General features: G+C 36.4%; 1 protein-coding gene across 2 annotated transcripts in view; it reads right to left on the bottom strand.

Annotated features, from left to right (window-relative positions):
* CCDC30 (coiled-coil domain containing 30) overlaps positions 1-24,207 on the bottom strand; it is a 66,005-nt gene that overhangs the window by 24,591 nt on the left and 17,207 nt on the right. For both annotated transcript variants that reach the window (XM_079776664.1, XM_079776665.1), the window contains exons 8-10: positions 9,059-9,238; positions 3,732-3,941; positions 677-789 (exon numbers count right to left, since the gene is read on the bottom strand). In XM_079776664.1, the coding sequence (XP_079632790.1) occupies positions 677-789; positions 3,732-3,941; positions 9,059-9,238 (503 nt within the window). The remainder of the gene's footprint in view (positions 1-676; positions 790-3,731; positions 3,942-9,058; positions 9,239-24,207) is intronic.

The raw sequence follows: 24,207 nt of genomic DNA, 5'->3' as shown, positions 1-24,207 counted from the left end.
GGTTCGATTTTCCAGTGGGCCCATACGCCTGGGTTGTGGGCTTGATCCCTGATGGAGGCATGCAGGAGGCAGCTGATTGATGTTTTGCTCTCACACAGCCATGTTTCTCTCTCTCCCTCCCTCTAAAAATCAATAAAATTCTTTTTTTTTAAAAAATATATTTTATTGATTTTTTACAGAGAGGAAGAGAGAGAGAGATAGAGAGTTAGAAACATCGATGAGAGAGAAACATCGATCAGCTGCCTCCTGCACACCCCCTACTGGGGATGTGCCCGCAGCCAAGATACATGCCCTTGACCGGAATCGAACCTGGGACCTTTCAGTCCGCAGGCCGACGCTCTATCCACTGAGCCAAACCGGTTTCGGCTCAATAAAATTCTTAAGAAAGACAGAAAGACAGAAAGACAGAAAGACAGAAAGACAGAAAGAAAGAAAGAAAGAAAGAAAGAAAGAAAGAAAGAAAGAAAGAAAGAAAGAAAGAAAGAATCCCATACTCTAGTGTGAAAGGCAAACAAGGAAAGACATTATTAGTATACAAGGTGGTAAGTACGATATATACTAGTAAGAGTGTGAGTGTATTTCAGTGGGGGAACAGAAGAGACATTGGTAAGTAGACACTGCTCGTAAACTCAACCAAGATTAGCCCATGAGAAGCTGCCATCTTTGCTCCTCTTACCTCTCTTGTTGTTCTTCTTTTATCCTTTCTTCTAGTTGCTTCTTTTCCAAAATACAAGCATCTGTGAGACAGACTTTATGAGCCTGTTCTAATTTCTGCTGTAGATCCAAAATCTTGAATGAAAAAAGTTTACAAATAAAACTTTAAAGAAAAATGTGACCTATTTTCCAATTAGGGAAATATGATATAAGTAACAAACATAATAGTACTGGCACACAATCTGATCACTCATTGATTTTTCCATATTATAAGTATAGCGTGTGACAAAAGTAGGTTTATAGTTGTTTGTATGGAAAAGAATACAATAATTAATAAATAATAATATAAGAATAAATTTTGTGTTCTGCATACTCACAATTATAAACCTACTTTTGCCCAATCCTGAATATATTTGTGTGCTCTCTTTTACAGCCATATACCATCCCACTGTAAGAATATACCATAACTTATTTAATTAACCTCCTACTGGTGGACATTTAGGTTAATTCCAATATCTTGCTATTATAAACAATGTCTCTAGAATAATTTATGAGGTGTGTATTTGCCAGGCAAAGGTTATTATTTGTTTGTTTGATAGATAAGGTCAAACTGTCCCTGTAGGTATTAGATCAATTTGCACTTCTAACAGCAATGTGTGAGAGTGTCTGGTTTCTCAAATTGTGGCTACATTCATGAATAATATCTCAAAACAAAGTCAAAGTCTCTTATAAACCAAGTATCAATTAGCATATTGCCTAGCACCAGTAATAGGTTCTTTAATACCCTGGTCATTCTAAAAATAAGATTTATGAATGTGAAAGAGAGATATATAATTTTATTTTAGAATTTACATGTTAGATTAAAAGTGTCATTAAATATTTTTGTTAGGTAAATATCCTTTTAAACTTGTTTATTTTTTAAAAAATATATTTTTTATTGATTTTTAGAGAGAGAGGAAGAGAGAAGGCTAGAAAGATAGAAACATCAAGGAGAGGGGAACATTATCAATGGGCTGCCTTCTGCATACCCTCTACTGGGGATTGAGCTGCAACCCGGGGATGTGTCCTGACCGGGAATCAAACTGGCAACCTCTTGGTTCCTGGGTCGACACTCAACCACTGAGTCACACCGGCCTGGCAAAACTTGTGTATTTATTTTTATAAGCCTTTGTGTCACCTAAATTTGTAACTGGTACATAGTAAGAGTTCAATAAATATTTGCTGAATGACTAGATTTCAGCAGAATAGCTGTTCTCCCTTTATTGCATTCCTGACCCAACAATGAGTCCCTTACAATAGTTTGACACCACATTCCCCACAAACATTCAGTGAATGCCAGTGTATGGCCGGCCTTTTCTAGAAGAAGATCTTTCTGCATCAGCCCTAAGCCCTGGCACTTAGGACCTTGCAAAACATAGGAGAGGTGAAGAAGCAGAACGATTCAGGGCAATGGCAGAGGCCAGGTCTAGTTCCTTGAACTGCCCCATTTAGTTCTGTGCTCAGGGGAAATACGAACTTAAAGGTATTCAGTCTTAATTCCACAAAAGAAAGTATCATCCCATTGGCTTCTCTGTCAAGGACAGATGCCAAACTTTTGAACTCGCCACCCAATTTAAGAAAGAACATTTCCAAAACTTCTGAAGTCCATTCTGTGACCCTCGTAAATTATATCCCTTCCTGCTCCACCTGAGAAAACCAATATCTTGACTTTTGTGTCAATCATTTCTTTGTTTTTTCTTTTAACAATATATCTCTCTATATAACATGGCTTTCATTTTGTACTATTTTGACCTTTATATCAGTGGAATCATACTGTGATTTTCCTGACCTGGTTTTTATTCAATATTACATTGAACTCAGCATGTACCTGTAATTAATTCAGTTTCGCTGTTGCATGCTATTGTGCAAATATATAATTTATTTATTCAATCTCATATCAGTAGGCATTTGGGTTGTTTCCAATTTTCTGCTTTTCCAAACACTGTTACCATGAAAATGGCTGAATTCCTGCCTCCGGATACGTATGTGCAGTATAATAGTTTCTCTAGTGTTTATGCCTAGTAGTAGAAGTGTGGGGTTGTATAGTATATACATCTTGAACTTAACTAGAAACCAACACCAAACTGTTTTCCAAAGTGTTTATTTGGATTTACTCTTCCAACTGTAGTCAGTATGAGCTCCTACTGAACAAAACCCTCACCAATATTAGTAGTGTCTAAATTTTAAAATTTACCAATCTTTATCAATTACATTTTTATGGAGCAATAACACATGCAGTAAAGTGTAAACTCAATATAATTTTACTTATAGAACCATCTCTCAGGCCAACATATAGAATACTGTAGCACCACAGGAGATTCCCACATGTCCTGCATGTCCCCTCCCAGTTAAAAGGACTTACAGAGACAGCCATTAACCTATCACCATAGCTTAGTTTCTCTGTTCCTGAACCTCATATAAATGAAATTACACAGTATGAACTCTTTTGTGCTGGTTTCTTTAGTGAACATTAGGCTTTTGAGTTTAATTCAGATTGCTGTCATCTATTTCTTGGTATTATTAGTTTTATATTTATATAGTTAGATAAAATGGCATTTTAAAAAATATAACATTTGACTTAGACAAACTTACAGATCAAAATGTGCACCTGTTATATCCTACTGCCACCTGGCGTTAGGCAATCTAAAATGCAGGGGCAATATTTCAAAATGGCTCATTTCACAACACAAACCATTCCAAAAATTACAAAATAAAAATCATGTAAACACCAACCCAAATGAGAAGAGAATAGACTTTTAAAATTTGAATGTGTAAAAGAAAAGTAGCTTGGTCTCAGTTCTTTAAGTTACTGCTTTTATGAAACACCTTTATAGGTTTATGCAGTTTGAAAAAAATACACAAAATTTACTAGAATTATAGGAGCAGATGAAGTTGAAGGGAGGAAAGCATGAGGGAGTAAAGAAAAACCCTAGAATTCTATCAAGTTTGCACCATATCTATTTCTTAAAGTCCTTAGGGAAACGGGTTTCATTAGTAGTATCCAGTGCATGTTACTTATTAAGTGTGAAGATAATTACCTTTTCCTCTGCATCAGCAACTTTGGATTTCTCCTGAGCCAGCTTTTCTTTTAGGGTGTTCTGTGATTTAATGGTCTCAGCCTGTGTCAGTACTTCCAGCTCCAGCTCCTTGATTTTCTGCTGACAGTGCTTCCACTCTGCTGGGGGCGAAGAGCACATCCTTGCACTGTCTAATAACTTCTGCTGGGCCTGCTTTAGTTCAATTTTGATCTAGAGGTGGGGAATAAATAACAGTGATGGGAATAAGCATGGAGTGAATGTGGATATGAGCCAGAATAAGCAGCTTTCAAAGGAATACTGTCCCCCAAGAGCTGACGAACACCAATGTCATGTGGCTGATTTCCTCTCTGGAGCTGCCACGTGTTAGTAAGGTTTGCCAAGGTCTCTCTCTCCAGATGACAGCTGGACAAAGGGATTTTCCTAAGAGTTTCGATACCTGCATGGTCTAAATATTTTTCCATCCCTTTTTCTATCACTCCAGGCTGGCTTTCATTCCCACTATTCTGTGAAGCTGCTTTTGCTAAGGGCACTATTGCCAAAGTAAATCCAATGGACAGTTGACCTCTTAGTGGCATTCACTCCCTCCCTCAGAAAGTTCCCCTCCTCTCTTGGAGTCCCTGACACTAAACTCCCATGATTTTCACTTACCTCTCTTCTGTTCCTTATTGGTCTCTTTTTTTGACTGTTATAATGCTACCCAACTTCTAAATGCTATTGGATTAAACTGGGCCTTGAGAGTGGATCATTCTCTCTCTTGGTTCATCCTCATGATTTAAAATAAGACACCACCTTTATGCCAAGTAACTGCCTAAGTGAAACTCCTTGATCTGCCCACATTTCCAAGATTGTTTTTCTCTCAGTCTTCCTGATTATAGCCAATGATGTCACCATCTACCCTGTGCAGGCCAGTCACCTGAGTTATCCTTGAGTCTGCCTTTTCCATTATGAGCCAGTTCAGTGCAAGCTGTCTCTCTGCCTCCACCACAGATCTTGCATCAATCCATTTGAGTCGTTTGTGTCACAACTCTAGTCTAGATCATCATCTCTAGCCCTGACCATAGCAATAGCCTCAACCCCGGTCCTGCCATTTCCAGGTTTACTCCCTTCTAATCTGTTCTCTGCACAGCAGCCAAAGTGTTCTTTTTAAAACATAAATTGAACTACTTGACAACTCTGCTTTAATATTTCAGTGGCTTCCCATCACTCTGGGAACAAACCGCAGCAGTTTGCCTGGCCTTGTGTGATCCAGCCCTTGCCAACCTCTTTAAAATCATCCTGTCATTCCCCCTTCTTCCACTGACCTCCCGTCCTGCTGGTTTCTACTAGTAGAGTTTCCAACACACCAGACTCCACTCTTTCTTCTGCTAGAAATGTATTCCCTCCCCGCTCTCCTCATGATACGGTTGGTTCCTGTCTATTTTTCAGGTCTTAGCTTAAAAGGCACTCTGTAAGAGAAAACCTCCATGATCATTTAATCTGAAGAGATCTCTTTACTTACCTCTTACTTATTATACCACATTTATTTCCTTCAGAGAACTTATCACCATTTATAATTAAACATGTATTTATCTACTCTTTTACATCATTCTTCCTCACTCTAAATTCCCATGTGTTTTACTCATTTCTTAGTATCCAACACCTATCAAAGTGCCTAAAGTAGATGATTAATCAACATTTACTGAACAAATAAATAAATGAATGAATGACATTCTAAGGAATATTAGAACCTGGTAAATGGACATAGTAGGTACGACTCACAGACAAAAATGCTGAGCTAGAATTTACTTCCCTTTATGTAAAATAGAATTTCCTGGGCTCAAAGCTTTTCAACTAATTAATAGGGATTAAAACTATAATTTCCTCCACTTGTGACTTCTGCGTATTAACCATTCAGATTTTATCAAACGAATTAAAAGTTAATAATGTTTAACCTCTCTAAGCATGTTTCTTCATCTGTAATATGGAGATAACTACTTAACTCATAGGACAGTTGGAAAGCTACACTTAATAAAACAAAGCAATGAAAGCATCAAGAATAGAAATAGCCACATATGTAATACTTAATACAAGTTAGCTATTGTTCTTCAAGAATCACTTACAAGGAGACATATATAATACTTTAAACAATAAAGAATTTAAATAAAAAAAGAATCACTCACAGAATATCTACTATATTTGAAGTACAGAACTGAGGCAGATACTACTATAACTACTGTATGTTGGTTAGGCTTTCATATCAATGAAGTAGTTGAGATTCGTACTTTACACCATTTTAAATGAAAAAACTAAGTCTCATATATAGTGGGCAAATGATAGAACCATGGTCTGAATACAAATTTCTGATTCTAGCCCAGTATTTAATACTAAACTGCCTCAAAATTGTGAAATGCCTGTATTTTTTAAAAAAATATTTTTATTGATTTCAGAGAGGAAGGGAGAGGGAGAGAGAAACGTCAATGATGAGAGAGGATTATCAATTGGCTGCCTCCTGTACTCCTCACACTGGGGATCAAGTCTGCAACCTGGGCTTGTGCCCCAACTGGGAATCAAACTGTGACCTCCTGGTTCCTAGGTCAACACTCAACCACTGAGCCCCATCAGCCAGGCAAAATGATTGTATTTTTTATTTATTAACAAAGCTAGTTCTTGAAAATTCTAATAAAATGGATAAACTAGTGAAACTGATTAAGGGAAAAGCAACAAAGGACATAGTATCATGAAATTAAAAAGGACCATTGCTATATTTAAAATTTTTATGAATAAGTTTATATAAAAATTTTTAAAATTTAAATGAAAAAGAAAATTGTTTAGAAAAATACGTTGTGCCAAAGTTAATACAAGAAGCATTCAGGGGCTACTGGCATAAGGGCAATGTGCTATTTCTTTTCCTGGGTGGAGGTTACATGGATAATCACTTTACAACAATTTATTAAACTATACACTGAGTGGCCAGATTATTATGATCTCTGAACACATAATAATCTGGCCATTCAGTATATATATAGTTTAGAGACCCGGTGAATGAATTCGTGCATGGGTGGGGTCTGGCCAGCCTGGCCAGGGGGAGGGGACATGGGCGGTTGGCTGGCCTGCCTGCTGGTCGAACTCCTGGTTGAGGGGACAATTTGCATATTAGCCTTTTATTATATAGGATATACACTGAGTGGCCAGATTATTATGCATTCAGAGATCATAATAATCTGGCCACTCAGCGTATATTTATGTTTTATGTACTTTCTGAGTGCTATATTTCACAATAAAATGGTTTCAAAGCAATTAATTATTATCATGCTTTTTAAATCAGTCTCATACATATGCTTAACATTAGCCAGACACAGAGTTTGGACATTTCTGAGTGGATTTTAAAAAGTGAGCTCTAAATTTGCAAAGCTGAGGTTTCAAAATGACCCCAAAATGAAGAGAGGAATGATAACTCGACAGAGGAAAGAGAGAAATAAACGTGGGTTTACATTCTGATTCCATATTTTGTTAGCTTTTCCATCTTGAACAATATTCCCATCTATAAAATGCTGGCCTTTCAGGGTTGTAGGACGTTTATAAGGGACAAAGTGGACAAACTGTCAATAAAAGGTAGCTGACTATTGTGTACTCTGGCCTAGGGCACCAGGACAAAAATGGATATCTCATTACTGAAAAGGCCAATATTTTACCCCACCATGAAGGAGATGTGAAACAGGACAAAAATATCTTCTTTTACCAAGCTATCATTTACCTACAACTGAAAAAGTTGTTCATTAATTCAACAAATATTTATAGGGTGCCAACCATATATAAAGCATCACGATCTGTGTTTTTCTGGTCATTGCAACTTGAAAAAGATGTAGTAGTGCTTAAATATGTTTAAAGCTGGACAACTAAAATGGTCTAAGAAATGTGGTTGAAGGGAAAGTTAAAAGGCTGTCTTGCAAGAAAATGTGATGAAGATTTAGAATTTAACTTAAAACTATAAAGGCTTGAGGGAATATGATCAATATTCAAAAGATCATGAGGTTTATTCAAATAATCCTAAAATACTGGAACTAGAAGAGCTTAAGTTTGGAATAAATGACTATTCGTTTTCCTCTAGATCTGCCCTATTAGACTGTGAGCTCCTAAAAAGTACGGATCTTTCTTAATCTATTTTTATGTCACTTTAAAAAAAATTGATTTCAGAGAGGAAGGGAGAGGGAGAGAGAGAGAATAGAAACATCAATGATGAGAGAGGATCATTGACCACTGCATCCTGCATGGCCCACACTGGTGATTGAGCCCGCAACCTGGGCATATGCCCTCACAGGGAATTGAACCATGACCTCCTGGTTCATAGGTTGACACTCAACCACTGAGCCAAGCCAGCCAGGCTTTTATCCCACTACAGCGGGGGTGGGCAAATTTTTCCTATAAAGGGCTGCCAGATAGTAAATACTGTAGCCTTATCAGAACTACTAAAACCTGCTATTGTAGTGCAGAAGAATCCATTGATAATATGTAAGCAAACAGATATGGTTGTTTTGTAAATAAATTTTTATCTATAAAAACAGAAGCAGGTAGGATTTGACCCTAAGTTTGCCGACCCCTGCACCAGAAGATAAGGACTGTGTCTGTTTGCCTATCATTAGACCTTCTTATCAACAAGATCCTACCCAGTGTATGACTGATGCTCAACAGATATTTACTGAAAACAAAATCTTAGATAGGAGCTCACAGAAACTAGATACCTATATATTTATAGAACTGAACCACAATAAAAAGGAATTATGACTATTTTACATGGTGGTTCAAATTGAACATTTCTGTGGTTTATACAATTTAGATGAATATGTGGATGGCAGTTTTAATATTTTCAAACAAACATGTTTGGGAGATGGTCTCTAACTTTAGATGCTCTTGTGTCAGAAAGAACAACTCTATGCTCCTATGAATTATACTTTGGTGCAATTGATATTTGAGTCAACCAATATCTTATTTATTAGAGATAAATAAGTCTAGAGATAGAACTAGGGCAGGACAACCAGGGTTTGGGCTCAGGTCATTGAAATTTAATGTGCTACAATTTTAGGTAATAATTTCAAAAGACTGTGTTAATTTAAAACTTTTCATATTTACAGGTTGACAACATACAAACACCTTCAGCAGCAGAGAAACAACTGAGCTGTGTACCTACTTGGTAGGGAAAAGTTAAAAAAGTTAACCTGAAAGCTCACATTGTCCACCCATCTATGGACACTATCATGAATTATAAAGTTGAGGAATTTTGATTCATTTTTTTCCCAGGGCCAATTGAGTAATTGAGACCCGTCACTAAAAGATGTGCCCACTAGAGTTACCTTAATGTTTTCTTCCTGAAGTAAGCTATTATGTTGCTTTAGGTCCAAGTTCTTTCCCCGTTCATATCGGAGCTCTTTTTCAGCTGAGCTGCAGAGAATCTGGAGCCGGTGCAAATTCTGGCAAAGTTGTTGTACTTCTTCTTGCTTCTGGTATTTCAGTTTTTCTTTAGATGATAGATTCTAAAACAAACATTTGAAAAGAGAAACATGAACAATTTGAAAGAATATTGGTGAGACATGGGTTCCAGCTGTCATAACCAGAATTGTCAGAATGTGATTATTCACATGTTAGTTGGTACATGTTTATATACTTGAACTCCCATTATATTAGAGTAAAATGTCAAAGAAATTATGTGAAAAAAAGCAGTTAAATATAGATATACAAGTCCAGGGAGTGCAGAGAGTCCCAAACTAGATGAACTCAAAGAGACCCACACCAAGACACATCCTAACTAAAATGCCAAAGTAAAGACCAAGAGATAATCTTAAAGGCAGCAAGAGAAAAAGTTATCTAAAAAGGAGCTCCCATAAGACTGTGAGCTCATTCCTCAATAGAAATATTTCAGGCCAGAAGTGATTGGCACCAAATATTTAAAGTGATGAAAAGCAAGGACCTACAACCAAGACTACTTTAACCAGCAAGGCTATCATTTAAAATTGAAGGAGAAATAAAAGCCTCACAGACAAGAAAAAGCTAAAGGAGTTCATTATTACCAAACCAGTATTATAAGAAATATTAAAGGGTCTTCTTTAAGAAGAGACATTTTAAAAAAGAGGTACATAGTTAGAAAGAATAAAATGGCAATAAATATGTACCTATTAATAATCACTTAAAATGTAAATGGATTAAATGCTTTAATCAAAAGACATATGATATCTGAATGGATAAAGAAAACAAGATCCATATATAGATGCTGTCTACAAAAGATCCACCTCAGAATGAAATATATACACAATGTGCCGCGCCAGCACAGCCAAGGGTTTGGCGAGCCTGAGGGAGGGCTGGTGAAGGATGAAAATAAAGACAGACAAGAGAATAAGCTGGGTCTAGGTGGATCTTCTGTGCCTGGCTGAGGCCACAGAACAGATCCAGACTGCAAAGCTGATGCTTTATTTATAGTCAGGGGTAAACAAGGTAATTTATAATGTTCTTGTAAGTTTCACTTGTTTTGGCAGCACTTGCTGCCCCTCCCACAGCCCATTAGCTACCCAGGAAAGATCTAGGGAGCAGTCACAAGATCAAGCTTAATTATGCTTAGAGGGCTATGCCCTCCAAGCTGGGACTTGTTTTCGACTTTACCAGCAGGTCAGTCTGAGGCTTAATCCTATAACCGCTTCCTACAATACAAACTAAAAGTAAAAGGATAAAAAGATATTTCATGCAAATGGAAATGAAAATACTTTTATCAGACAAAATAGACTTTAAAACAAAGGCTCTAATAAGAGACAATGGACGCTACATAATGATAAGGGGAGCAATCCAACAAGAGGATATAACCCTTGTAAACATTTATGAACTCAACATAGGAACACCTAAACATATAAAGCAAATCTTGATGGACATAAAGGGACAGGTTGATAGTAATACCATTATAGTAGGGGATTTTAATACCCATTGACATCAAAGGATAGATCTTCCATACAGAAAATCAACAAGAAAATGGCAGCCTTAAATGGCACTTTCAGAGCATTTCACCCCAAAGCAGCAGAATATACATTCTTTTCAAGTGCATATGGAGCATTTTCTAGGATAGATCACATGTTAGGACACAAATCAAGTCTCAATAAATTTAAAAAGACTGAAATCATATCAAGGATCTTCTCTGACCAAATGATATGAAACTGTAAATCAATTACAAGAAAAAAAATTAAAAACACACAAAGTCATGGAGGCTAAATAATATGTCACTAAACAATGAATGGGTTAACAAGGAGATGAAAGAAGAAATCAGATACAAATGAAAATGGGAACACAACAACCCCAAATCTATGGGACACAGTGAAAGCAGAGGGAAATTCACAGCATTACAGGCCTACCTTAAGAAACAAGAAAAATCTCAAATAAATAACCTAATCTCACACCTAAAGGAATTAGAAAAAGAACAAGAAAGAAAGCCCAAAGTGAATAGAAGGAAGGAAAAAACAAAGATCAGAGTGTAACCTGGCTGGCGTGGCTCAGTGGTTGAGCATCGAACTATAAACTAAGAGGTCACGGTTCGATTCCCAGTCAGGGCACATGCCTGGGTTGAGACTCAATCCCCAGTGTGGGGCCTTCAGGAGGCAGCTGATCAATGATTCTTTGTCATCATTGATACTTTTATCTCTCTGTCCCTCTTCCTTCCTCTTTGAAATAAATAAAAATATATTTAAAAAAGATCAGAGAGTAAATAAAATAGAATCTAAAAAAACAAAAACAAACGTTCAATGGAACCAAGAGCTGGTTCTTTGAAAAGATAAACAAGATTGATAAATCTTTAACCATATTCATTAAGAAAAAAACAGAGAGAACCTAGAGAGTATTATGCTAAGTGAAATAAGTCAGTCAGAGAAAGACAAATATTATTTCACTTACATGTGGAATCTAAAGAACAACACAAACAAAACAGAAACAGCTCATAGAACAGAGAACAGACTGATGGTTGCCAGAGGGGAGAGGGGCTGGGTGGAAAAGGTGAAGAGACTGTGGAAAAGGTGAAGCGACAGATCAGTATTAGACAAGTCATGGGGATGTAAAGTACAGCATAGGAAATATAGTCAGGAATCTTACATAATAAAAAGGTAATATTTAAATTACCATCACTCCGCTACGCCCATGATTGGGCCAGCGGGTGACACAGGGGGTGGGACTCGGGGTGGCTGGGGTGGTGATTGGGCCGGCAGGACGCTGAGCTCGCGTTGCCAGCGGCGATGCGAGCTCAGCGTCTGCGCCATGGCTGTGCTGCGGCACAGACAGGCCTCTGGGGCAGCGAGCCGAGCCGGCGTTTTGGAGGTTTGGAGGCGGGGGGGGGGGGGGGGGGGGGGGGGGGGGCGGGCGGCGCAGCTCCCCAGGGAGGAGTCTGGCGGCAGTTGGGCCGCAGACCCAGCCTTCCTGGGCGGGAGGCAAAGGCAAGACCCTGGCCTGGGCTCCTGCCGCAGGAGGACCACGCCCCCGCCCCACCTCGCCCTAGGGGCCCAGGGACTTCGGAGCTGCCGACCAGTGGACAGACAGCTTACACATGCATGATTAAATCATGCACTGGGCTTCTAGTATTCTAATAACCATGTATGGTGCCAGATGGGTACTAGAAATATCAGGGAGAACACTTTGCAGAGTATATGATTGTCTAATCACTATGTTGTACACCTGGACCTAATACAAAATAATATTGAATGTAAACTATAATTTTAAAAAATGTTTAAAGGTCAAGTTCTAGAGTAGACGGACCCAGATTTCACCACAATGCATCATTCTGGGCAAACTATTTAACTTCTGTAAAGCCTAAGTTTCCTCACCCATAAAGTAGAAATAATAATATTCCTGTCTCACTGTACTGCTGAATATATACAGGGTGGTATTTAGTAGAGTGATTAGAACACAGTAAATATTCAATAATGTTATTAAAAACCCATGAAGCTATGTTTTAAACCTATAAAATTGAGATATTCATGGTGGTTTGAACTTGTTTCAAGAATATAGGGAAAGTAATATCTAGAATTCAGCTATCACAACATCAATGTTGAACAGCAGAAATTAAGCCCCCAAAGGCCATCAGCAGCCACAAATACATATGAACAATAGAGCTCACATATTCAAGAGGCTCTCACAGTCCTTTTTCTATATATTTACCATGTATAAGCATTCTTAAAGTTTGGTGTCTGGTCTTAGCCTAAAGTTGCTTAAATTTGCACATGATTAAGATGACATAACACATATGGATAGCAGCTAGATACTAGACACTCTAATCTGACAACAGGTGCAGACCACAAAACTGCACACACACACAACCTAGCCAGTTTGGCTCAGTCTTTAGAGCATTGGCATGTAGACTGAAGGGTCCCAGGTTCGATTCCGTTCAAGGACATGTACCTCGAACCTCTATTGCAGGCTCAATCCCTGGCCCTGGTTTGGGCACATACAGGAGGCAACCAAACGATGTGTCTCTCTCACATTGGTATTTTCCTCTCTCTGTCTCTCCCCATCCCTTCCACTCTAAATGAATGAATGAATGAATGGAAAAATATCCTCAGATGAGGATTAACAAAAAACGTAACAAAACAAAAACAAAATACCCTCTGTACACACACAAGAACTTTTAAAAAAGAACAACCTATACTCACCAGTAGGTCAGAGAACTCTATACACAGAAAAAGGTTCTGAAATTACTACTGCATGGTTCACTCCAGAAATAAAAATCAGTCTAAAATGTATTTCCTTCTTTGCCTGCTTAAAGAAGTAAATGAAATAGTGTGTGTGTGTGTGTGTGTGTGTGTGTGTGTGTGTGGAGAGACCCACATCTATTTTGTTTATTGGATCTCAAAATAGTTGTCAGAAAGGTGAGTGCAAAAAAATCTTAACTTGTACAAGAATTAACCTGTAGCCCTAGCCAGTTTGGCTCAGTGGATAGAGTGTCAGACTGCGGACTAAAGGATCCCAGGTTCTATTCTGGGGCACATTCCCTGGTTGCAGGCTCCTCCCCCACCAGCCCCGGCCCTGCTTGGGGCATGTGCAGGAGGCAACCAATTGATGTGTTTCTCTCACATATTTCTCTCTGTCTTTCCCTCTCTCTTCCTCTATCTCTAAAAATCAATGGAAAAATATCCTTGGGTGAGAATTTAAATAAACAAACAAACAAACAAACAAATAAATAAATAACAACAACAAAAATAAAAGAATTAACCTGTAATATTGAGGTGTAAGAACTGAACTGTGACCGATAGTCATTTCCTTCATTTTTCCTGGAGGCAGATCTTTGGTAAATAGCAAAAGCCATATTTAAAATAATTCTATAATTATGGTCTTTTTCCTCCAAAACAAAGTATTTTGTACATCTAAACTAGGTACCAGGAATAGAAAATGTGGCACAAATCCTGCCATTCCCTATCTTACCTGCCAGGGCAGATGGCGATAATTAGTTTTTGTTTTTTCCCCTGTTGAGCCTCATTGGAGCCTATGAACCCTTTATAATAAAGTTCATCAAATGAGGGGCTTAGTTCAGATTTTAGCTGCTATCTTATTACCATTCAGGCTGCGGTTATGATATAGTTCAACAAATATACATTTAATGATGATATAAAAAATAATGTTTTTCGCCGAAACCGGTTTGGCTCAGTGGATAGAGCGTCGGCCTGTGGACTGAAAGGTCCCAGGTTCGATTCCAGTCAAGGGCATGTACCTTGGTTGCGGGCACATCCCCAGTAGGGGGTGTGCAGGAGGCAGCTGATCGATGTTTCTCTCTCATCGATGTTTCTAACTCTCTATCCCTCTCTCTTCCTTTCTGTAAAAAATCAATAAAATATATTTAAAAAATAAAATAAAATAAATTTAAAACAGTTCTAGAAAAAATTGTTTTAAAAAAAATAAAAAATAATAAAAAATAATGTTTTTTAATCCACAGCTGGTCAGAGGAGATGGCACCTACCTTGGCATTAGGCCATATCTCTGAGACTGAAGGGGGCTCTGATTCATATGGCTCACCTCTCCTTTAAGCCTCACAGCTTCCTCAGGCTTCAAGGTCAACTGCTGTTCTTCCCTTTTCATATCTTGGTTCTGTTGTAAGTCCTCCTCTTTCTGCCTCTCTGTTGGAGTTTCTTTCAGCTTACTTTCTCCTAGTTCAGAACTTGGTTAAATATAACAATAAAAAAACTATCAAAATGCTCATTCTACTGGCAGAATATGGAGGGGGAAAATCTATCAGTCAAGAAAGTATTGCAAGAAAGATTTTCAACTTGAAATTTATAGATCAGTTATCTTATAATAAAACCTTAAAAACAAACGAATCTTATTTTCTTACTCACATTCAGGAAGATGACACAGCATAGACTTTTGTCTACACCCAAACAAACAGTTTAAGTGAGTTTTTCACTTTTTCAACTTTTAGTATGGCCCTGGGCAGACAGAGCTTATGAAAAAAATTTAAAAACCACTCAATAAGCACTAGGCACTTTGGCAGGCACTAGGGTTATAATAGGACATAATCCCTACCCTAAGAAGTTTATAATTTAGTGAGAAATAATAAGTAAACAACTACTTAGATTAAATAATAGTAAGTAATCTGAGGCCTGATAAATAAGTAGGCACAAGCTAAGCAAATGTAAAGGAAGAAGTGTGTGCATAAAGTAAACCCTCGATTTAACGAACTTAAGATTTAATGGACAAAATTTCCGGTCCATATGTTATATGTGAAAATTAACACCCTATTAATCTTTTAAAAAATTTTCTTTATTGATTAAGGTATCACATATTTGTCCTCATCAACACCCTATTAATCGTAAAGTGCTTTTAACCAAGATTTGCTTATAATTAAATTAACAGGTTATTTTTTTGTTACTAATTCACTGTTATTTTTAACAAATTTTAGTGAATAGGCCATATGTTGGAAAAAACATTATAGTGATTTTTGCCAACATAAATATTACATATCTACAATTACAGCCTACATATTTTAATCCAAGAGTCACTGCTCACTCTTAAAAAATGTTTGGGGAATGATTAGCACGTGATCATACCACATTATGAGTGGTAATTGGTTCTGTTGTCGTGTAGCATGACTTTCTGCAGCAGTTTTAGCCACACATTAGTGCATTGGTTTACTCATGTATTCACCAGACCTATTCTGCATAAATTTAAAATTACAGTAATACATATAGAAAACTTTTCTGTGAAATTAAACTTTTCATACACACTTAACTTTAATGACACAAACATGTCTACATAAGTAAAAATAGGTAAATTAACTAATCTGTCAATTTTTTAACATACACATTTGGAAAAACTACTTTATTATATAATGGACTTTCGGCTTTAACAGACACCTGCTCGCCTGAATCAGTTTATTATATGGAGGTTTTACTATACACTATTCTAGTGCTCAAAATTAGATTTTTCTCCCCTCCTCCCCAAACAAACCTAAATGCTGTGATTAGCTTCTTGGCTCTTTGCTCGTGTGACCACTCTCACACCTTTCCCTCACCATCTCTCCAATACGCTCTTCACCCTTCTGCAACTAGGTAGGTTTCATGATGGTGAATCTTGACTCAGAGCTCACTCTAAATTTAAAAACCAGTTTTTAAGAGAACATGAAATTCAGGGGCTCCAAACTGGTAAAACAATCTCCTCTCTTAGAACATTTATTAAGATATAAATTTGACTACACCTACACAATATTTTCCCAGTTCATTAATGCTGTCTCCTTTAGTATGGCATATAAGTAAAAACTGACAGCTATTGTTTCCTTTCGATGATCTAGTTTTAGGCTTTTGCCCATGCAAAATTTTTTAAAATATATTTTATTGATTTTTACAGACAGGAAGGGAGAGGGATAGAAAGTTAGAAACATCGATGAGAGAGAAACATCGATCAGCTGCCTCCTGCACACCCCCTACTGGGGATGTGCCCACAACCAAGGTACATGCCCTTGACTGGAATCGAACCTGGGACCCTTCAGTCCGCAGGCCGACGCTCTATCCACTGAGCCAAACCAGCTAGAGCATGCCCATTCAAAATTTTATTGCATCTATTAGTTTTTGTGTAAAAATAGAGTAGTGCTTTTACCCAAGCCTCAAAGTTTCTGTGAAAGATACTTCTGGTGAAAAAGTAGAAATACTAGAGTTAGAAGACAAGATTAACAAAAAACAAAAATAGAAAGAAAGAAAAACCAGAAAGAAAAAGGTTTTCAAAATAAAACAACGGTCATATATAATGTTAAATAAAACAACAAAAACACAAATCTCTCTGCAGAGGATAGTCTTAATTATATAAAAAATACATAGGTATATATTTGTGTACAGAAAAAGAAGACAAGAAAGAAAATTTAGGATGTTAATATCTCTCCATGGTGGGAATTATGGATTGTTATAATCTCCTTATAATTTTTCATGCTTTAAAATTTTTCTATGAAAAGCATATATTTACCCTGGCTTAGTGGATAGTGTCGGCCTGCGGACTGAAGGGTCCTGTGTTCAATTCTGTTCAAGGGCACATGCCTGGGTTGTGGGCTTGATCCCCAATAGGGGGCGTGCAGGAGGCAGCCAATCAATGATTCTCTCTCATCATTGATATTTCTATCTCTGTCTCCCTCTCCCTTCCTCTCTGAAACTAATAAAATTATATTTTTTTAAAAAAGAAAAGCATATATTATTATTTTTAAAAGAAAGAAAAAGTTTTAAAATATAACAACATACCAGAAGATAAACTTTGGGGAATGCTTGCTTATAACTAATTTTTCCACTCACATTATTTGGAATTCAATGTCAAATTGAATGATAAAGCCAAATAAAATGTACCCACCAAATAATTAAAGTGATATGGGATTTTCTCAATTTACCAGAGTTCCTCTCTCTCTTCCTTTGGGCTTTGAATCTCTACTTCCAAAACTGGTAAATTAGACATGAGATCTTTATAAATATTTTCATTTGTAAAAAAATTAGCAGCTGCAATATTTGTCTCTACAGTAAAATGATTTAATTTTTGAAATTCTTCTGCAATCTTCAAGATCTGTGAAGTAAAAAGACAAATATTCTATCTTGCATATTCTTATGTATAATTGTGAAAAAATATATTGATTCCATTAAATGATTGAGTAGGTATTGCCTTAAATAACAGAAATGGACATCCTAGTTGAAGTGTTCTTTCAATTTAATACTTTGCAGTTATTACTACATATAATCTAACCCATTTTTACCACAGACATAAGGATGTGTTTGATTCTAAGAACACAATGAATGTAATTCTAAAGATCAATTTAAGTTACTTTATGAGATTCTTTTGTTTGGTTTTTCTAGGCTTTTTCACTTCTCTGAAGATATAGATTATAATGTTGAACTGGTCCTTAGGGGATGGGAAGATATGGATAGGTGAGAGACTATAGCACATTTAAAGCATTTTAAGAATGAGCAATATGATCAAAGGCACTGGTGTGGTATTTGAACAGAAGGAAGGAGAATGGTCTTAATGGAGTAGAGGCTACAAAATGAGGAACTGAGGAAATAAGGTAAGATTGAGAGGAGCAGTCACGTTATGAATGGACTTCAAAGAGAAGAATTCTTAATAGGCTTGCATTACTTTTGTAAGCAGGAAAAAAAAGAGAGTTTCAAAAGGCTACTTAATCATTTTTTAAATGGGGTCAATGTAAAAATTTAAACATTGCAGCCCTAGCTGATTTGGTTCACTGGATAGAGTCTCAGCCTGCGGACTGAAGGGTTCCGGGTTCGATTCTGGTCAAGGGCACATGGTACCTCAGTTGCAGGCTCCTCCCCGACCAGCCCGGGCCCTGCTTGGGGCTTGTGCAGGAGACAACCAATCAATGTGTTTCTCTCACATTGATACTTCTGTCTTTCCCTCTCTCTTCCACTCTTTAAAAATCAATGGGAAAATATCCTCAGGTGAGGGTTAAAAAAAAAAAAAGTAAATGATGTGTACTCTTCAAAAATTTCAATGTCATGAACAACAAAGACTGAGGAACTGTTACAGATTAAAGGAGATAGAGATGTAATGTATGCTCCTGGATTGAATCCTAGACTAGAAAAAGTTGTTCTTCTTTTGCAATAGAGTAGAACAATTGGTGAAATTTAAATATGAACTGGAGATTATATAATAGTACTATATTAAGGTTGATTTCTTGATTTTGAGGTCTACTATGATAAAGAGATAAGGTCCTTAGCAAACATACATGGAAATATTTAGTGGTAAAGGAGTATTAACTATGACTCCAACTTATTCTTGAAGGGTTCAGAAAATAAAGTGTGTGTATGTGTGCAGAAGGAGAGAGAATGCTAAAGCAAACATGGTACCATATTAACATTTGGAGGGATGAAGGTATATGAGAATTCCTTGTACTATTTTTGCAACTTTTCTGTAAGTCTGTAATTATTTCAAAACAGTTTTTTTTTTTTTTTTAATGAGAGAGAGAGAGAGAGAGAGAGAGAGAGAGAGAGAGAGAGAAAGAGGAGAGAAAGAGATTTTATAATAATAAAAGAAACTCCAGTTTCCAAGCCATCTCTTTCTGAAAATTAACTTCCTTTTATCTTATTCTCATAAAAGATATGTCTACATTGAACATTTAAATACTTCATAATTCAGTCTCACCTTTGTTTCTAAATCAGAATGTTCTCTTTGTAGCAGGTTATATGCTATTAAAAAATGGTCTTCTGCTGTCCCTGGAAAACTTTGAATTTCATTATAAAGATATGTAAGTTCTGACTTTGATTTTTGCAAATCCTGACAAAGAAATGAAGATATTTAGTAGAATAAAATAAGACTTTGCCATAAAAGTTTCATATATAAAGTGATATTTGAAAGAACTGGAAATTTGTAAGGGATCGGCAAAGTAGGTTTACAGTTGTAAGTATGTTCAAAATAGTTATAAGTTTGTAATTATGTAACATATGTTTTTATGTTACTGTATGATCATAACCTTGCATGTCTTTTTCATTGACCTACTCTCTTTTTGCCCTGATTTCTTAGCCTATCCTCTGGCAGCAGGCTCCTTTCTTAGTAGTTAAAATAAAGGTTATTTAAATTAGTTAATTAAACTGAGCATTCTTTTTTTTTTTTTTAATTGAGCATTCGTAATTTCCATCATTCACAGGTTCAAAGCCTGGGTTTTGAGACTCATTTCTGCTTTATGCAAGGCTTATATAGAGGTAAATTCTGCAGCAATTCCTGCATTAGTTATAGCATCTGTTTCTAAATGTATCTTTTTAAAAAGTTGCCTTTTACAGAACACTGCAGCTGCACGGTTTACCTTTAATCTTGTGACTACCCCATGAGGTAGGGTTATTGAAACTGAGGCTCAGAGAACTTAAGTGACCTGTTTAAATTCACCTAGTCTGGAAGTGGTAAAGCTGAGATTCAAACTCTGTGTTATTAACTACAAAGTATGCTACCTTACTTAACAATGTATATGCAGTAACTTAATCAACTAAGGTTTCCTCTAGTTCTCTGATATTTTTTCCACGAGAGAAAATACTTTAGTTAGATGTAATTCTTAATAATTTCTACTTTGATGACATGTATATGCAGTATTTGACTGGTGGATGACAGGCCTGAGAGTCAGTCATGGTGCTCTCTGAAGAGAATAGGTGATATTCTAGTAAATTTACTTTAGGAGAGAATCTACGTTATATTCCCAAAGCCTTGAAATGAGGGGGAAGAATGTTGATGGGGAAAGCATTGGGCAAAAAGGAGAGAAGGTAAGGAGTGGCCACCAAAACAAAAACACAGGAACTGGGCAAGTGATATCAATTTCCTATCTCATTTCATGGAAAACTCCCACAGGTCAGGAGGATGGGATTTGAAGCAATGCATTAGCTTTCACCCACCCGGCAAACTGATTGTCACCATCCTCTGAATTGGTCATCTAAACTTCCATGAACTCACTTTCAGGTCTCTCTTCCACAGATAGGCTGGTTATGTCTCCTGCTCGACCTTTCCAAGGTGGCAGGACAAGTAGTTAAAGGGAGACACAAGTCCCTGACACTGTGACCACCATAATGAACACCTGCTTCTTAACGGGCTGTTCTTGGCTAGTGTGAGAACTCAGCTTGGAGAAACAGTCACCCTATTATTACTAATATAAATACATATTCTACAGCTATTATTTATTTTAAAATAAAAAGTAAATGATAATATGAAATATTTTTATTAACAAAAAACATTTTACCTAAATTAGAAATGTGAAAAGAGGAAAACAACATCCTAAATAACAAAATACCTCTCTTTCAACTTCCAAAGCCTTCTGTATAGTATTATAATTAGATGTCAATTCCTTTCTCCTTTCTCTCTCCTCTGACAACTCACTTACAAATATTTCAATGTTTTCTTGGCTCATTTTCAATATCTGCAAAAGAATTTTTATATAAGTAATCCTATATATAATAATGTTTCTATAAATTCTGATAATCAAAAATTATCTGCCTAACTCAATTATACAGTCATCTTGGGTAGACAGAAAGCTGAGAAAAATAGTTCATGGTACCATAGCTCATAAAATACACTTTTTCCCCTATAAGCCTGTTTTCTCAACAATAAAATGGAGCTAATATTCGCCCTATGTACATTAGAGCCATCAGATAACAGTAAAATGTGATTTTGAAAGTATTTTGTATATTTTAAGTACCCACCAAATATAAGGTACGTTGAAAATTTACTGAATTGATGATAATTGCAAAAATGTTGTCAGTTACCATTTATTTAGTGCTTACCATATGTCAGGCATTATGGTAAATGCTTTACATGCATTATCTCATTTTGTTTTCCCAGTATTCCTATGAGATTGGAACTACTATTACATTATTTTAATAGAGAACATAGATGAGGCTCAGATATATTAGATACTTTGCCTAAAGATACACAGCCAACATTGGGATTCAAACCAAGTCTAACTTATAACCCTTGTTTTATTTTATTTTTATTGAATTTTTGACATATTAATAATTGACATATAACATTATATTATTTTCAGGTGCACAACATGATTTGATATTTGTGTATTTTGCAAAATGATCACAATAGTCCAGTTAACAACCATCACCCTAGATAAACATTTTTATTTTCCTTGTGATGAGAACTTTCAAGATCCACTCTCCTAGCTACTTACAAATATGCAACATAGTACTATTAACTATAGTCTCTAGGATGTACATTAGTTTATCCTAAATACATTTTTAAATGGGCCCCTTCCTGACTTCCTGCTTCTCTGTTACCACTGATCACAATATTAGGAAATAGATTTACCCATTTCTGAGAGTATATTTTCTCCTTTTGCCTATTTTCAGTAATTTTAAAGCATCCTCTTGGAGTCTGCCTCACCTGTATTAGAAAATGCAACTAAAAATAATCTTTTTATTCCTTACCTCATTCAAATCTTGTACTTCACTATCTTTTGACCTTTCATACTGATTTCTCTCCTTTCTCCTTATATGCCTGATAATTCAGGCTGTAAGTTGGAAATCTTAGTCCTAATAAGTCACCAGTTAAAATACATACATACTTGTGTTATTTTTATTTTAAAAAATACTGAAAAGATAAGCTATATTTCTTAAGTACCTTTCCTGGAGGTTATATCCCTGAAATCTCTCCCTACCAACAAGTTTCATCTCGTATCTGGTCTTGGATCTTTTGGAGAATTGCTTTATTATGAGCCCTTGCTGCAATCTGGCAACTGAACCAAAAGAAACAAGTGCTGAAAAGACACTGCAGAATCCTGATGGATCTAAATTACTTAAAACTGATAATTTACCTATAAAAATTTCCAAATGTAAGTTTTTATTGTTGATTGGCCCAGTAACAAAATTATGTGCAAAAAAGTTTGTAAGTATTTAGATGTAATTTAGAAAGACAACATTGATATTACTTTTATTCAGAACTAGGTTTCAATAGAAACTTCAACTAAGTCTTTAGTTTAATTCGGACATAAAAATATTCATTTACTTTTGCTGAAGAAAGAAAAGGGTTGATCAAAGCGTTTTACTGAATTAAATTTTGGGGGAAGTATTCTGGAGTTTTGCTGTGAATATTTCTAGATTCATAACTGACTGCCAGATGTGTATTAATCCTATAGATTAAAAAATTCATTAGTTTAGTAATGTTGATTATCAATAATTTACCTTTCATATGTTTAATATCAATAAAACAGGAATAGCAATCCTAAACTGCTGAGTTGGAAAGAAAGAGGAACACTACAGGGAAAATGGATGCTAAATCCCAAGTGTAACTTTTACAAATCCTCCTGTCTGGTGAAATGGACAAAAGACCTATTTAAGAACCATGTCGACTTCTTAGCAGCAGTGTACAAGTTCACAGGGAAGGCTATATCCCCAGAGCAGCTTCTCCTTCTTTACCAGCCACCATTGCAGTGGAAAGCGTTTTTGTACATCCACACATGTCATGTTGATGCATTCAACACCCAAGGCCCTACCCTTATAGCATCTGAGATGCCTCAGTACCAAGTGCAAGAAACATTTCAACTCAAAAATGAAAACCCCTCTTATGTCCTTTGTGTTTTCTCAATAAAAGAATGTCATGTATTTTAATACCATAACTTAAAAAATATATGTATATGATACTTATCATCACCATGGAATATTAAATATAGTTACGTATTTAGGCAATTTATACACTTAAGTCTGGCGACCAAAGTTTAAAACAGAAAAACACAGGAAAGGTGAAGCAAATAATGTGAGAAATGAGTGTTGGGATATAGAAACCTCTGGGTAGCTAAAGAGAGCCTACCTCACCTGTCAGCCAGCAGTATACAAGGAGGAAGACTAATGGACGTGCTAGAGAGTAGCCTCATTGGCATGAGGTAGCGGCCAAAGACTCTGGAGAACTGTGTAACAGTTCAGAATTTTCCACTATCAGTGTTCTACTATCTGAAAGGTAGGGATCATCTTATGCTCTGAACCAAACTGTATCTCCCAGACACAGTATGGTATGAGAAGTGTTACTGCCATCCCCCTATTTGCTTGCATTGTGCTGTACCCTATCACAGGCACAGTCAAAGAGATGGCAAATGCAGGCACGTAGAGAATAAAATACTATGCAGTCATCACTTCCAGGTAGAGATGGTTTATGTGCTCCATGCAGCACATGCCATTACCCCCACAAGTTATAATAAATCCCTAATATAAATCTTCACAAGAGTTGCTATGCTATAATAAGTGAGCTCTAGGGCCAAAACAAACCTGGATCAATTCCTGGCTCTGCCTCTATACTTTGGTCAAGTTCCTATAAATTCTCTCAAATATGAACTAGGAATACTCTACTAACCTTAAAAAGGGCTGTTACAGAGATTACATGAGGTTGTGTTTATAAAACACCTAGAACAGATGGTGACATATGACAGATGACCAAAATATTGTGGCTATTATTATTCCTGCCAGGTACCTAACATTTCTTATATTTTAAGCATCTTTTTCTGAGGACAGGCATATTAGCAGCAGTGAGATGGTCT

The sequence above is a fragment of the Cnephaeus nilssonii genome (assembly GCF_951640355.1).
Source record: "Cnephaeus nilssonii genome assembly, chromosome: 7".
Classification (NCBI taxonomy): domain Eukaryota; kingdom Metazoa; phylum Chordata; class Mammalia; order Chiroptera; family Vespertilionidae; genus Cnephaeus; species Cnephaeus nilssonii.
This window is presented reverse-complemented; position numbering and strand designations above follow the sequence as displayed.